At 47.4% G+C, this 14,123-nt stretch overlaps 1 protein-coding gene across 3 annotated transcripts; it reads left to right on the forward strand.

The window, feature by feature from the left end:
* The first annotated feature begins 8,093 nt into the window (after window positions 1-8,093).
* On the forward strand, window positions 8,094-12,986 carry tcea2 (transcription elongation factor A (SII), 2). Of its 3 annotated transcripts, none has more exons than XM_084681133.1 (10): window positions 8,094-8,571; window positions 9,578-9,640; window positions 9,846-9,951; window positions 10,032-10,128; window positions 10,288-10,424; window positions 10,515-10,571; window positions 10,776-10,930; window positions 11,017-11,163; window positions 11,268-11,339; window positions 11,931-12,986. In XM_084681133.1, exons 1-10 carry the CDS (start codon window positions 8,503-8,505, stop codon window positions 11,937-11,939), a joined length of 912 nt encoding a protein of 303 aa, XP_084537259.1. In that variant the 5' UTR covers window positions 8,094-8,502; the 3' UTR covers window positions 11,940-12,986. The 3 variants fall into 3 exon arrangements, with proteins under 3 accessions (XP_084537259.1, XP_084537260.1, XP_084537261.1); XM_084681134.1 differs by lacking the exon at window positions 8,094-8,571 and adding an exon at window positions 8,703-8,863; XM_084681135.1 differs by lacking the exon at window positions 8,094-8,571 and adding an exon at window positions 8,875-8,989.
* Window positions 12,987-14,123: the final 1,137 nt, after the last annotated feature.

The following is a 14,123-nucleotide window of genomic DNA, read 5'->3' on the forward strand; positions in this document are numbered from 1 at the left end:
AAGTTTGAAAGTTGTGGTGAGGCTTGATAAAACACTTGTGTAAATATATACCAGGCCTAGACCAATCAGAGGCCAGCGAGGCCAGAGGGAGGGGTCAGTGGTGGGAGAGTTAAGGGAAGAAGCCCCCCCCTTTGCCCTGCCTCCCCCCCACCCCCGACCCCCCTGTCCGCTCATACAGGGAAGATGTAATCGGAGAGGCCCATTGTTTCTGCCCAGATGAGAGAAAAGACACACATACACTGCTTAACCAGCCACACTGTGTGTGTGTATGTGTGTCAACCTGCCATGTAAACTGCCTGTGAGTGTGTACACACATGTATGTGCATGTGGAAGAGCCCCCCCCCCCCCTACATGTTAGGGCAGGACAGTGGTGAGAGCTGACCACAGCTGAGGCCAGGCTCATTAGTGGTGGGGCTCCGAACAAGCACCAAACCTACAGAGAGAGAGAGAGAGAGAGAGAGAGAGAGAGAGAGAGAGAGAGAGAGAGAGAGGGGAAGGGGAGTGAGCGATTGAGCAAGACAGACAGACAGATAGAGAGAAAAAGGACACACACACACACACATACACACATACACACAGAAAGAAGATGAGTTGAACAATGCCATGCAGGAGGTCAATAAACTGCTTCCTCCAAGCCTGCTGAGAGCCACCTAAACAGGCCCTGAGGACAGTAAAACAACAATGCGGGGTCAGAGACAGACACAGCACATTCTGTAGTACTTCAGCTGCACGTCTTTAAATATTCCAGTTGGCACTGCTGCATCTACCAGGAATGTTCTATACCATGCAAGTAGTCTCTTTGATGAGCGACTCCGAGGGCATCACTGGGGCACCCAAGTGAACCTGAACAGGATAGCATGTAAGCTCAATGGGAAGTGCATCATCAGAGGCCGATAGTATAGCCGGTAGTGAAAGTTGGATACGTGACATGCAGGGTGCCGGCAAGCCACTCCCCCGCCTGGCATCCGCCACTCCTCCACCGCCCGCCCGCCTGGCTGTCTGCTGGGTGTCACCTACCCAACACCACTCCTCCTCACCCCGTTGTAAAGTCCTTGGTTGAATTCTCTCAGGTCCTTTAACGACCCTCGCACCCCCACCCCATCCTCCAGGAAGTCAGGGATGTTCCTGCAGGCTGACGTGGCCTCTCTCGATAACATCAGCCCCAGGGGTTCAGGGAGAGAGTCAATGTGGAGAGAGTCAATGTGTGCGCGAGTGTGTGTGTTCAACGCAGCAAGCGAGAAGGTGGGGAGAGGAGAGACCCACCCAGCCTCTCAGGGCTACTGTACCAGTGGTGGCGTCTGATCCAGAGACAGAGAGCTGGCCTCCAGCCCAGCAGCAAGACCAGCGCCCCCTCCACACCACCGTCTGCCTCCCTGCCTGTGTGTGTGTGCACAGCCGGGGCACCACACCTACACCACAGAGGAAATTTGGCCGCGACTCCAGACTCTGTGGCTGGAGGAGTTCTCACTGCCCTACTCCACTCATCTCTGCTGGAATCACAGACGCGCACACGACGACGACGACACACACACACGCTCACACACACACACACACACACACACACACACAGAAGAGTCAGACAACAACACACAATGGCATCGTGATGGAAGTGTGTGTGTGTGTGTGTTTACGCCTGTGTGTGTGTGTTGATGTGTGGGAGAGGTCATGTTCACACACAGTGCTATTTTGGATCTGGTGAAGAAGGGAAGTGTGCTGATGGATGGGATACACCGTGTTCGGGAATCCCCCATCTCAAGCTAGCCTGCCGCTGTACACACACTCACACATTCACACAACCTGAACTCACCTCATTACTAATTAAAATGTACATAAATGATTCAAATGAAGAAAAACATTGCAAATATTATTGGTAAGCTTGTCTGTATACGGTATCAGTCTGTCTGCATGTCTGTCTGTATATTTGTCAATCAGACTGTCTGTCTGTTTGCTTGTGAATATGAACCAGTAGATAATTTAACATCATTGTCCTTGACCAAGCGGGTGTGGCTCAGGCCACTTTCCCAGGGTGCACCTCTCCTCTATCTCCTGACCCCCGGGCTCTGTCTCCTCTCTGTCACCTCCACATCTGAGCCGTGTGTCAGAACAGTGTTCCTCGTGGAACAGAGACCAAGGAAGCAGGCTATTTTAAAGCGGAGAGAAGAAGGAAATTAAAAAGGATTAGCTTCTGGGTTTGGTGGGAAAGGTTCAAAGTTAGCGATGATTAACAATATGCTTCCAGTTGATAAAGACTATGTAGCGCTGCCAGGAATAGCTGCTGTGTCTATAGAAGCTGACTTTGCACTTGTGGGAGGTGGTGTCCGGATTCTACGTCCATCAACTGTTTTACGTGGTTCGCTATGCGTCAACAAACGACTTGTTTTAACATTTATTGGAGCAGGATAGTGAGAGAGAAAGAGAGCATAATTTCTCAAGTGATGATTATCCAAAAGGTACAAATTATAGTGGCTGCAAAAACCACCAAGTTCAGCTATTTGTTGAACCCACTCATTAGTCAGTTAATTAGACTCTTGGGTGCATGACCATGGTTCTAATTTGTAATAACAGTTCTGTTGTCACTTTTATTCTGTATCCAGCACCAGTATCCTTCGTGCCAAGCCTGTCTCAACCATTAGACCAAAAAACACTTGTAGGGGCCTACGTAAAACAAACCACTACAAGTCCCAGACTAGGCCTCTACTGAACTTGGTTTTGTAGTATGGTGGTGTCTGTATTACTTTGCTTTATTCTCATGGCATCGTCAACTTGCACGCATCTGGTGTGTAACCCTGGTAACCCCGCGCATGCCTTCACATCCCACGCTGAATCAAATATCTCTGATCAAATATGTTTGCGTTCAGTCCAAAGGAAACATAATGTGCGTGCTTAGGCTTGTACTTGGGAAAGACAGATGTATCACGCCAGCCGGTTGGTCGAGGTTGGCTACCGAGGATGTGTGAGGCAGATAAGTGGTCAGAGAGCCACGTCCAGTTGAACGCCCCCCTGCAGTATTTCACGTATTTCTCTCTTTCCCAACAAAGGAGCCGTCTATTTAGTCTGTCATTTTTGCCGTCCCCATTTTCCCTCTCAAAGAGTGGGGCTGCCTTTTTGTAAACTCTCACGCATTTTTCTCCTTCTTATTCATTTCCGGGGGAACCAATATCTTTTAGCCATCAACAAAACGTGTTTTCAAACCAAAAAACAACTGCCCTCAAAAAAGTCCCTGCCCTGAAAAAAAAACGAGAGACGCTGAATTGTTTAATGCCACGAGGAGCATGCTACGGGTTAGATAATCTGGGACCTTTGTGGTCTGTGTGTGGGAATGTAAATCAGATGGGGTGATTCCAGAGTACCCTCCCCTGAGTCAATGCTATCAGTGGGGGACACACTCTGCCTTGGCCTGGACTCAAGAGTCCAGGCGATAAGGAATGGGATGGGGTCTGTGGCTGCACAACGTAGAATGACCTTTGTAAGGCTGTGGTGGACTCAGGGCCGGGGGGGGGGACAAGGGCTGTTGATCAGCACACGGTAGCACAGAGCTGGGTCTGGTGGGGGAAGGATCCAGCCCGCCGGGGGGCTGAACAGGGAGGGGTCCTCATGGCTCAGTGTCTTAGCTTGTCTTTTCTATGTGTGTGTCTCTCTTCTCTCTAATGTATGTCTCCCTGTGTCTGTCTCGCTGGAACGCACGTCTCTGTGACTCTCCTGTCGCCACTGTTTGTTATACGGTTGGTTTGGTCTATGCTCAGTCCCGGCTGCGTCTGGACACTGTTAGACAGCAACAAACACCCCTACCACAGTCCCTAACCTCACCCTCACCAACAACCAGCCTCTCCCTTCTACGTTCTCTGACCTAACTGCTGCTGCTGGTACGACAGTTGTTTTGGAAATGCAAAGTGTGATTTAAACCCTAAAAGATAATGATATTATTTGGAGCAGAGAAAGCTCATCGTGGTACCACCAGATAGTTCCACTGTGGTTGACAGCACTCTAATTGCATGTCCCCCCCTGCAATAAGAGAGGAGAGAAGGAATCAGGAGAGAGGAGAGAGAGAGATAGAGAGAGAGAGAGAGACAGAGAGAGAGAGAGAGAGAGAGAGAGAGAGAGAGAGAGAGAGAGAGAGAGAGAGAGAGAGTGTCTCTACTATGAGAGGTGGCCATCCCAAAGAAGCAGACAGAGTCTCCAGTATTTAGTTTGCCACAGAACTTGGGAAACTATTCTGTGGTCGTTTAGCTATTTGGAAAATGTTAAATACATGAGGGAGGGGATTACAAACTACAGTGTGTGTATGTGTGTGTGTGTGTGTGAATAAAAAGAGGAGAGAGAGCGTGTTTGTGTCTATATAAGACTACACCATTGCAGGCTGCAGAGATGGTAAACATAGTCCAGTTACTGAGGCTCCTCACAACAATTAGGCTTTAAATATAGATCTCCCAGTGTTAGCCTGGGCCTCAGGAGAAACATGGCTGACCTCAGGACCAAGCATTGGGAGCACTAGGCACTAACACACACACACACACACACACACACACACACACACACACACACACACACACACACACAGACACACACACACACATGCACTGGGACACACACTTGCTGACACACACACATGCACAGGGAGCATGAGGACAAACACACACAAGTTGCTGACTGTGCCCTCCAGAGGCAAGACAGCAGTCATAGGAAAACAAACACACACTATCGAAATTCAAACGTACAAACCAATACACGTAAACACAAAATCAGACAGGAACAAAGCAGCCACAGTACAAACATACATGTGCCTGTGTTTGAACGACAAAGACAGAGGTGAGAGATCAGCTGGGTAGGAGGGACCAGACCAGGACTAGGCCCAGTGGACAGTATACCATATACAGGACCTGGAGCTGGACGGACTAGACTGGACTCAAGTGGACTGGAGTGGACTGGTAGTCTTGCCTCTGGGGAGACATGAGGCAGAAGGCTGGGGGGAGGGGGGGGTTGTTTCTGGCAATTGTGCTTCTATGGGGGGTGATGAGGTGGGTGGGGGGGGTGATGAGGTGGGTGGAGTGGCTGGGGGGGTGATGAGGTGGGGGTGGCTGGGGGGGCGATGAGGTGGGTGGGGTAGCTGGGGGGGCGATGAGGTGGGTGGGGGTGGCTGGGGGGGTGATGAGGTGGGGGTGGCTGGGGGGGCGATGAGGTGGGTGGGGGTGGCTGGGGGGGCGATGAGGTGGGTGGGGTGGCTGGGGGGGTCCCTGACTGGGGGCCCTCATTGTTCCCGACCATGATGACAAGTGCTGCTTTTCACTCTTACATTAAGATTAGAGCGCATGTATGTCGGCTGGCCCTTTCAGCACCCTCCTCACCACAAACACACACGCATCCACACGGACCAGACCCCTACCCAAGTCCACTCTTCACACGCCGAAAGTGCATTCACACACACACGCACACACACTAAAACACAGCAGGGTGCTAGACAACAATAACATAGTGCTGACAAGCCATAAGAGCTGGAACAATGAGTGCAGGCATGCTGAAAGACATGTTGTCTGCTCCATGCTCCACCACCCAGGCCATCCCATCACACACACACACACACCGACACACACACACTGGTGGACACCGCCTCGTGAAAAAATTAAAGTGAATATCACACTTACACTTAGTGAATTATAGGTGAGGACTTGGCTATTAACATAGAACAGTTAAGATAGAGGCACAATAACTTCTCTGACAGTGAATGTGGATCTGATACAGAGGTATCTGATTGGCTGGCCACAGCAGCCATGTGTGGTTCACGCTCCAGCGGGCTGACTGATGGATCCCTGCCCTAATCCTTCTAATGACCTAGGATGCTACACAGGAGGCTTGCTGACCATGACACCACAAAGTAGGTCTTCACAACGAGACAAAACACATGCTGCTCAGGCACAGCTGGACAGGCAGTCGCATGTAACTTTGGAATTTGGTTTTGATGTGCTATTCATGTGTTTCATACTGTAAAGAGGAGTGAAAGAAAGAGAGAGAAAGAAAGAGAGGAGAGAAAGAGAGAGAGAAAGAAAGAGAGGAGAGAAAGAGAGAGAGAAAGAAAGAGAGAGAGAAAGAGAGTTCCACGGCACTCCCTCCTTCTCCTGGTGAAACCCTCAGGACACCACCTCACGCCTGTCATGGGCGAGGGAGGGGGAAAAAAGAGCACAAAACAAAAGAGAGGGGAACATAAAGCAGGCATGGGTATCTGATGTTTGCAGCAGGCAGACAGGGGGAGGAAATGCTGCTGGGGGGCAGGGGAGTGAGTGTGTGTGTGTGTGTGTGTGTGTGTAGGGGGTGGGAGGGAGAAGAGGGAGAGCGTGTGTGTGTGTGTGTGTGTAGGGGGTGGGAGGGAGAAGAGGGAGAGCGTGTGTGTGTGTGTGTGTGTGTGTAGGGGGTGGGAGGGAGAAGAGGGAGAGCGTGTGTGGCGTGTGAGAGTCGGCAGGCTCGGGCCTTCCCACACTGCACCCTGCACCCGAGCAATGGCCCAGTGGCCCTCCTGAGCCAGGCCGAGGGGAAGTCCTCCACTAGCTCCATTAGAGAGGGGTCAGGCTGGACAGAGTGGGGGCCAATGAAGGGGGGGGGGGGGGGGGGGATACAGGGCACACACAAGAGAAGAGGTGGGGGTTGTAGTAATAGAAGGGGGGCCTCGAGGCAGGGTCGGACTGGCCGTCGGGAGTGTCGGGAGGTTTCCCGAATGTCCGGTCAAACGGTCGCTGCATGATGTAAAGAATATATATAATAATAAAATAATACTCGGTCGTGGGCCGGTCTGTGTTTCAAAGTCCTGGGCCGTTTTTCAGTCCCAGTTCAGACCTGCACGAGGCATGGTGGACAGAGAGAGAGAGGGCTGGGTGCAGATGAGGACATACAGAGGTAAAGCAGTGCTACTGGTCTACATGTTGTTGGAAGGCATGTTCCCAGGGTAATGCCTGAGATGGGAAATGAGGAGAAGAAGCTGGTCATTGTGTATGCGTGTTTCCTGCTACTGCAGATTGAAGCCAGTACATTCCCTTTATACTGAGTCACATCAACAGCCAGGAGAAGAGAGGAGAGGGTTTAAGGGAGGTGGGAGGGGGGGGTAGACTTTATTCCTCCATGTGATATTCAGAGTTAGTCTACCCTATTGTCATATAACATGTGAGTGTATTTTTGGGACAGATTTGTTGGTTGTATGGTACTTTTCAGATTTAAATAGATATGATATTTACACACAGTATTTGAAAATACTTGCCTGTGGTCTACTAAAAAAGAGGCAGTGTTCTGTGCTACATGTGTTAGGAATCAGGAACATGTCTCGTCTCAGACAGAGAGGACCCTAGACACAGGCAAAGGATAAGGCTTCTTTGTTTGTTGAGATGATAATGGATGACTTTTGATCGTCTCTTTCTATTCTCTCTCTCTCTTTTTCTCTCTCTCTTTCTCTCTCTCTCTTTCTCTCTCTCTCATGTATTTTCTTTTTATTTAATAAAGAATTGCTTCTCTTGGTATCTTTGTTTTCACATGCAGTTTGAATCTGCCACTGACACAGAGAAGAGACTTGATAGAACTTGGTTCCAGCCTTTAAACCTTTGTGCCGGCCGATAGCCTGTAGTTGCATGATGATCCATCTAAAAATATAGCCTAATTCAGTTTAGCTCAGTGTCTAATCTGATAAAATAAACTAAAAAAGGACAGTTAGGCCTGAAGTAAGAATAAATCGATTTTAACGGAACTGTTGATATTTGTATGAAAAAACACCGCCATCTAGAGGTGTATAATAGGTCTACTCGTAATGAGAAAATGACAAATGGCGCCACGCAGTGGTAGTAGATAGAAGTGCTTAGTCAACGGGAATTTCTACATCCGCTGTGGAAAAGTTGGTTTAGCCGGGGTGGCTCATATGGGGTGGCTTATGGGGCTCGAGCCCCGAATGTTTTCTCAAAAGCCCCAAATCTTTTAGGTTAAAATGTTGGTTGTAATTTTCGGCAAATATAACATTGGGGTCCAACGTAATGTTTATAGTATGTGGAGCTCAAAAAAACATTTTTGCGCTCAAATTCATGTTAAATATTTTCGCGCGTGCGCATAACCGGTGGATATTCCGACCTAAACTTAAATTAAACCTCGACTATGTGCTAGGATGGGGCTAAACCCCGAATGTTTAGCCCCTGGCTCCGCCCCTGCTTTGCCCATCTCATTTCCGTAAAATCGTCATTGCGAAAACGGCATGCAAAGACAATAGTTACTCAAATAATGTTATTTTCCGTGTAGCCATACTTGGACTTTATAGCATTACAGCCTACATGTAGAGATTAACGGCCAATGAGGCCAGAATTTACAAAGTCCATGAACTACAAGTCCCATAATGTAGTCGGCAGTCTGGTGAGATAGCGCCGTTGAGAGAAGTGGATGTAGGCTATTCGGAAAACAGACGGGAACGAGAGAGGTTTTTTTCCTCACAGATGGAGGTTTATCCGTAGCGGACGAGGAGCACGGTCGCCGAATTTGAGCAAAATGGCGAAGGACCAGGAGGTCGAACGCATTGCTAAAAAGCTGGACAAAATGGTGCACAAGAAAAACACGGTAAGTTGATTTCGTTTGTGTGGAGTCACATCGCCCGCAGCATTACAGCATCCGAAATCAGGTAGGCATGCCGCCGTGATGCCCTCCGCTGCACCTTTGTGAGCAGAGAACATTCTAGAAAGCACATTATGTTTGTTTTGGTTTTCGACGGAAACAAAGCTGTGTTAAAATTCACAAAAAAATAGTTTGGCTACTTGTAGTGCATTATAATACGGTACAATGTAGCTAATAGGAAAACCGAAAAATCATAAATTGTAATAATACTATTAGATCTAGTGATGGACAGTTGTGGGTAGGTATTATGAGTATCGACCTCAACTATTAGGCCAATAGTTTAACTAACCTGTTTAATTCCAGTTAAAAAGATGCTCTCAGCCATAACAAGCAGCTGCAGACTGTTTTTATTCCTCTACTGTAGGTAGGCAACTTGCAACACTGTCTACGCCTAATCACCTATAGCCCAGTTTCGCAGAAACGCAGTCATTTTTGCACATCTTTCAATGAAAATTGGAAATCACTCTCAAACTATTTGAATCTGTACATATCCATTAATGTAGGGCTCTTGAAGTAGAGCTGATTTATGTATGAAAAAAATATACACTTACGCTAGAATGAGATGTGTCCATTGGCGTTCCTATCCTACCAGCCACAGTAGTTCATTGCTTAGGTCAAGTGATAAGTTAGGTTAGTGTTACACCCCCTCTTCAAATGTGAAACTCTTGACATACTTAAAAACATGGACTCCAGGCAAACTCCTAAGATATCCACAAAATATGCTTAAATATGCCGACAAGTTTGTAGTAAAAATATTATTTTAAGCACATCATTGACATTTTAACAACACACCAGTGCACGTTATGTTTTAGATGATTTATTCAAGGTATCTGAAGATTGTGTCACATCGTGTCAGGTTTTTTAGATTGATGGTGTTAAATCATTAAAAAGGCCTTCAACGTTGTTTGTGAGTACCCTTATTGCTGATCCTGTAAGTGTTTTCTTATCTTAGGATGGTGCCATTGACTTGCTGAGGGAACTCAAAAACACAAAGATGTCTCTAGAAACTCTCCAGGTGAGAATACTAAACACTGTTGTAGCTCATGTTTGATGTATTTAAAATCGTTCCTACCCTCATTTTTGTAGCTAAAGTCGGTCATGTGGTCTGTTGTGTTTTTTGATTTCTGCTTTCACTTCATTCTTCAATCCATCTTAAAAGGTACACTAATCTTTAAACATCTTTAACTCTAAATATATGAAATGTGTCTGTGTGTGTTCAGTCCACCAGGATTGGTATGTCTGTGAATGCAGTGAGAAAGCAGAGTGTTGATGAAGAGGTCCAGACCTTGGCAAAGTCCTTGATCAAGTCCTGGAAGAAACTGCTTGGTAGGTGTACATATGCACCCCCCCTCCCCCCACACATACAAAAACAGATGAATATGACGTATGAATCCTGTGTTTTTCAGATGGTTCGGAGGGTAAGGTGGAGGAGAAAAGGAAAGAGGATTCCCCTCTGAGGTTAGCATCCAGCTCCAAGGAGGGCCCTGGTTCTAGTGAGAAGATGTAAGCCCCCCCCCCTCGCACACTAATGATGTCACAGTCCAAGAAGACAAGACATCAGCTAGCTGTCTCACTTAGCTTCTGTAAACAGAAGAAAATGCTAACTTTTTGATCCCTTCTCTTCACTTTCTTTTCTCGCTCCTCTCCCCCCCTCCCCATCAGTAAGAAACAGGAGACTCCAAAGACCCCTACGACCCCCACCACCCCCAGGTCCACCTCTTTCCCTCCCGCCCCTGTCACTACAGACAGCGTGCGCACCAAGTGTAGAGAGCTACTGGTGGCTGCACTGCAGACAGACGGTGAGTGTGTGTGTGTGTGTGTGTGTATCCGATTTAAGGATTAAAGATGGTGTAAACTCAAACAAATACAACCTGTGTTTGATCTTCCAGATGACCACAAGACCATCGGAGCTGACTGTGAGCACCTGGCTGCTCAGATAGAGGATTATATCCTTTCACAGCTACTACCGACCTCTCTGCGTATGTGCGTATGTGTGTGTGTGTGTGTGTGTGCGCGCGCTCGCGAGCATGTGTTACATTTCAGTTATGTGATAGCATCTGCCGGTGTGGCTGGCTCCACTTGAACCTGAGTGTGTGTGTGTGTCTGTTTCTGGGGTTGGCACCTTGACTTGCGCCCCCTGCTGGCTCCACCCATCTATCAGGAGTTCAAGTCGACAGACGTCAAGTACAAGAGCCGCCTGCGGAGCCGCATCTCCAACCTGAAGGACCAGAAGAACCCGGACCTGCGACGCAACGTTCTCTGTGGAAACATCTCCCCTGAGCGCATCGCCAACATGACCGCCGAGGTACGGCCACTGTGGTACTTGCGCTGCATCGCTCGTTGTCCAGTAGAGTCCGAGATGTGTCTAACTGGAAGACTGTGTGTGACTAGGAGATGGCTAGTAATGAGCTGAAGGAGATGAGGAAAGCCCTGACCAAGGAGTCCATCAGGGAACACCAGCTGTCTAAAGTAGGGGGCACAGAGACGGACATGTTCCAGTGCGGCAAGTGTAGGGGCAAGAACTGTACCTACACACAGGTTAGTGTTACAATCCCTCACACACTCACGCATGCAGCTCTGAGCCACGCACGGGCGCTTCTGGGTCACACACACTCACCACTGTGTGTCTTCTTGTGTTTCAGGTGCAGACGCGCAGTGCTGATGAACCGATGACCACCTTTGTGCTGTGCAACGAGTGTGGGAACCGCTGGAAGGTAAACACGGCCGATTTGCTTTTATGTCCAGTCATATCTGGTCCATGTCAACATGGTAAACAGTGCCTCCGCAGTTCCAGAGCTTGACCACCGGGGGTCAGTAGGTGCTGGTGAGCAGTGGTGCCTGCTGTGGAGTTAGAGAGAGGATGGGGTTCACAGTCAGAGGTGTGATGTGGTTATGAGGAGGGGTTGATTGGTACTCTCTGTGTGAGGAGCAACCACTTAGTTTGACAGCTCATCTTCCAATTACCTGCTTAAAGCAGCATCACACAACATCTGACGCAACAGGCCCCTCCAAGGCCCAGCTATGCTCCAGTAATGAACTGCACAGTTCTAATCCTCTCAAACGAGACCTGTGTCAAAGAGGACATTCGTTCAGAGTATTATGAGCATGCACCCTTCCTGTCCCCCTAACTGGGGTGTTCTGAGAGTCCCCTGAACTGCTCATGACTGTTGTTTCTGCGAGGGGGGAAAACCATTTAGAAATGACATCATGCTAAATATTTGACATACACTAGGCTGTTCTCTTTAGATAGCACTCTCTCACTCCCCTTTTTCTGTTTCTTTTTCCTTCTCTCCTCCCCCCATCAGTTCTGTTGAAGTTCCGAAGAGACTGTATTTGCCAACAAGAACACCACCAGCTGAAATATGGTCACAACTGGCATATTGTTTTTGTTTTCTTGGCTTTGATATATAATTTTTTTTTATACATTTTCAAGATCTGTAATATATTTGAAGCAAATATTGCCAGGGATTTTATTTTTTTTGCCACTAAATAGCACTAATTTTAAACCATTTTGGCTTTAGTGTTGGTCGTCCGACTGTACTATAAGAGTTCTTCACCTGGCCTTTCAGATGAACTAGCTCTGTCAGAGTACTTCAGACTGCTTTCTGTCTTCCTCCCTCCTAGCCTTGAGGTCTTCTCTGATCGGACATGATGGTGGATGGGTCTCAATAAGCTTGTCTCTTCACACCTTAAATCCACCTAGTCCTCGTTAAGGAGCGATGCAGTAGCAGAGTACTCGGACAGAAGTAGTTGTGCCTTTTTGTTTGTGTGTCATTCAGTGCTGTGTTTAAGTTGCCTTTACTGCCCGTCAGAACAACGACCCAGGCTGTGTAAAAGAAACTTGAAGCACATCTGTTGTCATGTGGTTCACAAACTGATCTCGTTCAAGCTGCAATCCCCGGTTCCCCTCCAGTATCTGTCTGTCTGATGGTGCTGCTGAAACAGCAACATAAGTGCTTTTCTCTCTCTGCTGTGGTACTAAACCCAACTTGGGCAGGATCTGTTCTTCTGACTGCAGACTTCAAATACCCTTTTAGGTTCCACTTCTCTAAGAAAGCAGGACACAGGATGAACTCATTCTGAATAGAGTAATTGTAGACATGTTTTGAAATGTATAGATTAGTGAAAAAAGGAAAAGATGATTTTCCCCCCTCCCCATCTTTTTTTTACTGGTGTGGTGTGAAAGGATAGATTGGGGACAGGGGGTCAGAGAGGAGTGTATTTGATTACAACTGTTGACTGCTTTGCCAATTTTCTTTTCATATTTTTTTTCATACATGTGATTTATTTTGTATTCATGTAATAGCCCTCCTCCCCCAGGACCTGTGTCTGAGTATAAAACGTGTAAGACGTGAAAGAAACTGAATGTGTTTGAATGATTTCTATCTGACACGACAACACCTATCAAACAGGGAAACAGTCATTGTGACCTGTTCGACAATGTCAGAACCCTCTGATGGGAGTTATGGAACATTCCTGAAAGAACCCTGTTTAGCTATGTAGGGTGCTTAATCCCTAAACAACATGATCCTTAGGGTACTAGTTAGAACCTTGTTGCTACAGCTGGCTCTGTGTAGTGTCTGTTCTACGTTTATATGCCTCTGTACATGTCAGTAATGTATGTTGAGGCCTGTCTTGTCTGTCAACACACTATACCATGGCAGTGGCAGGTGCCTTCATGGCATGTTTAAGGCAGCCGGGTTCCTGCGGGCTCTTAAAAATGGACACATTTTTATCCGAGGTCTTAAATTTGATTTAGTCAGGTCTAAAAAAGGTTTTACTATCGTTCATTTTTGAACGCTGGCTGCAGAAAGTTATTACAAAGTAGCAACAGTATTGAGTCGTAGCCTACAAAGCGGAGCTCTAAAGTCCAGGGTTCAAATTCGGGGGGGCTTGGGGGGGGGGGGGGTTGAACCCCCTAATTAACACTTGATCCCCCCCAAAAGAAGTAAAAATAACAGGTTGGGCACCTCCCCCCCAATCATCATTATATAATTCGCACTGTTTCTAACCAAACTAAAGAGAATCTTCCTGAGATTAACAAGTATTTGGCGGACAGGAGAGAAACCATGTGAAGGTGAAGTCCCACATCTCACATGACCACAATGTAACTTTTAAGTTGGGATGTGGATTTGAACCCAGGCTGTTGCGGTACTGCACCAACATGAAACAGCATGCACACTAACCCACTAACCCAGTAACAGTAAACCGGCTGGTTTTCTGACACCCCAACTCTGCAGGGTGTAGAGTATTTAATTTCAAATTTGATGTTGAGTAGAGCTTGTTCTAATCCCTGATGGCTCAGTGGTTAAGGATGGGGGCTGATGTGTGAGGGTCCTGTGTGGCTGAAGGATCTTACAGCAAAATGTTTGCTCTTGGACTTATCAATAAAACTATAACATATATATTACTTAACTGATATCAGTTAAATGAATTATCAATTGTTTTGAGCAAGATTTGAACGGGATGCTGTGTTTGGTATTGGACTCAATGGTACA

The sequence above is a fragment of the Hypomesus nipponensis genome, chromosome 18 (genome assembly GCF_054491055.1).
Source record: "Hypomesus nipponensis isolate SF chromosome 18, ASM5449105v1, whole genome shotgun sequence".
Classification (NCBI taxonomy): Eukaryota; Metazoa; Chordata; class Actinopteri; order Osmeriformes; family Osmeridae; genus Hypomesus; species Hypomesus nipponensis.

Excerpts from the sequence above, each read along its gene's own strand:
- tcea2 (XM_084681133.1), top strand. The coding sequence starts at position 8,503 with ATGGCGAAGGACCAGGAGGTCGAACGCATTGCTAAAAAGCTGGACAAA. Across the intron at positions 9,641-9,845 it reads TGTCTCTAGAAACTCTCCAG|TCCACCAGGATTGGTATGTC; the intron begins GTGAGAATACTA and ends GTGTGTGTTCAG. Across the intron at positions 10,425-10,514 it reads GGCTGCACTGCAGACAGACG|ATGACCACAAGACCATCGGA; the intron begins GTGAGTGTGTGT and ends TTGATCTTCCAG.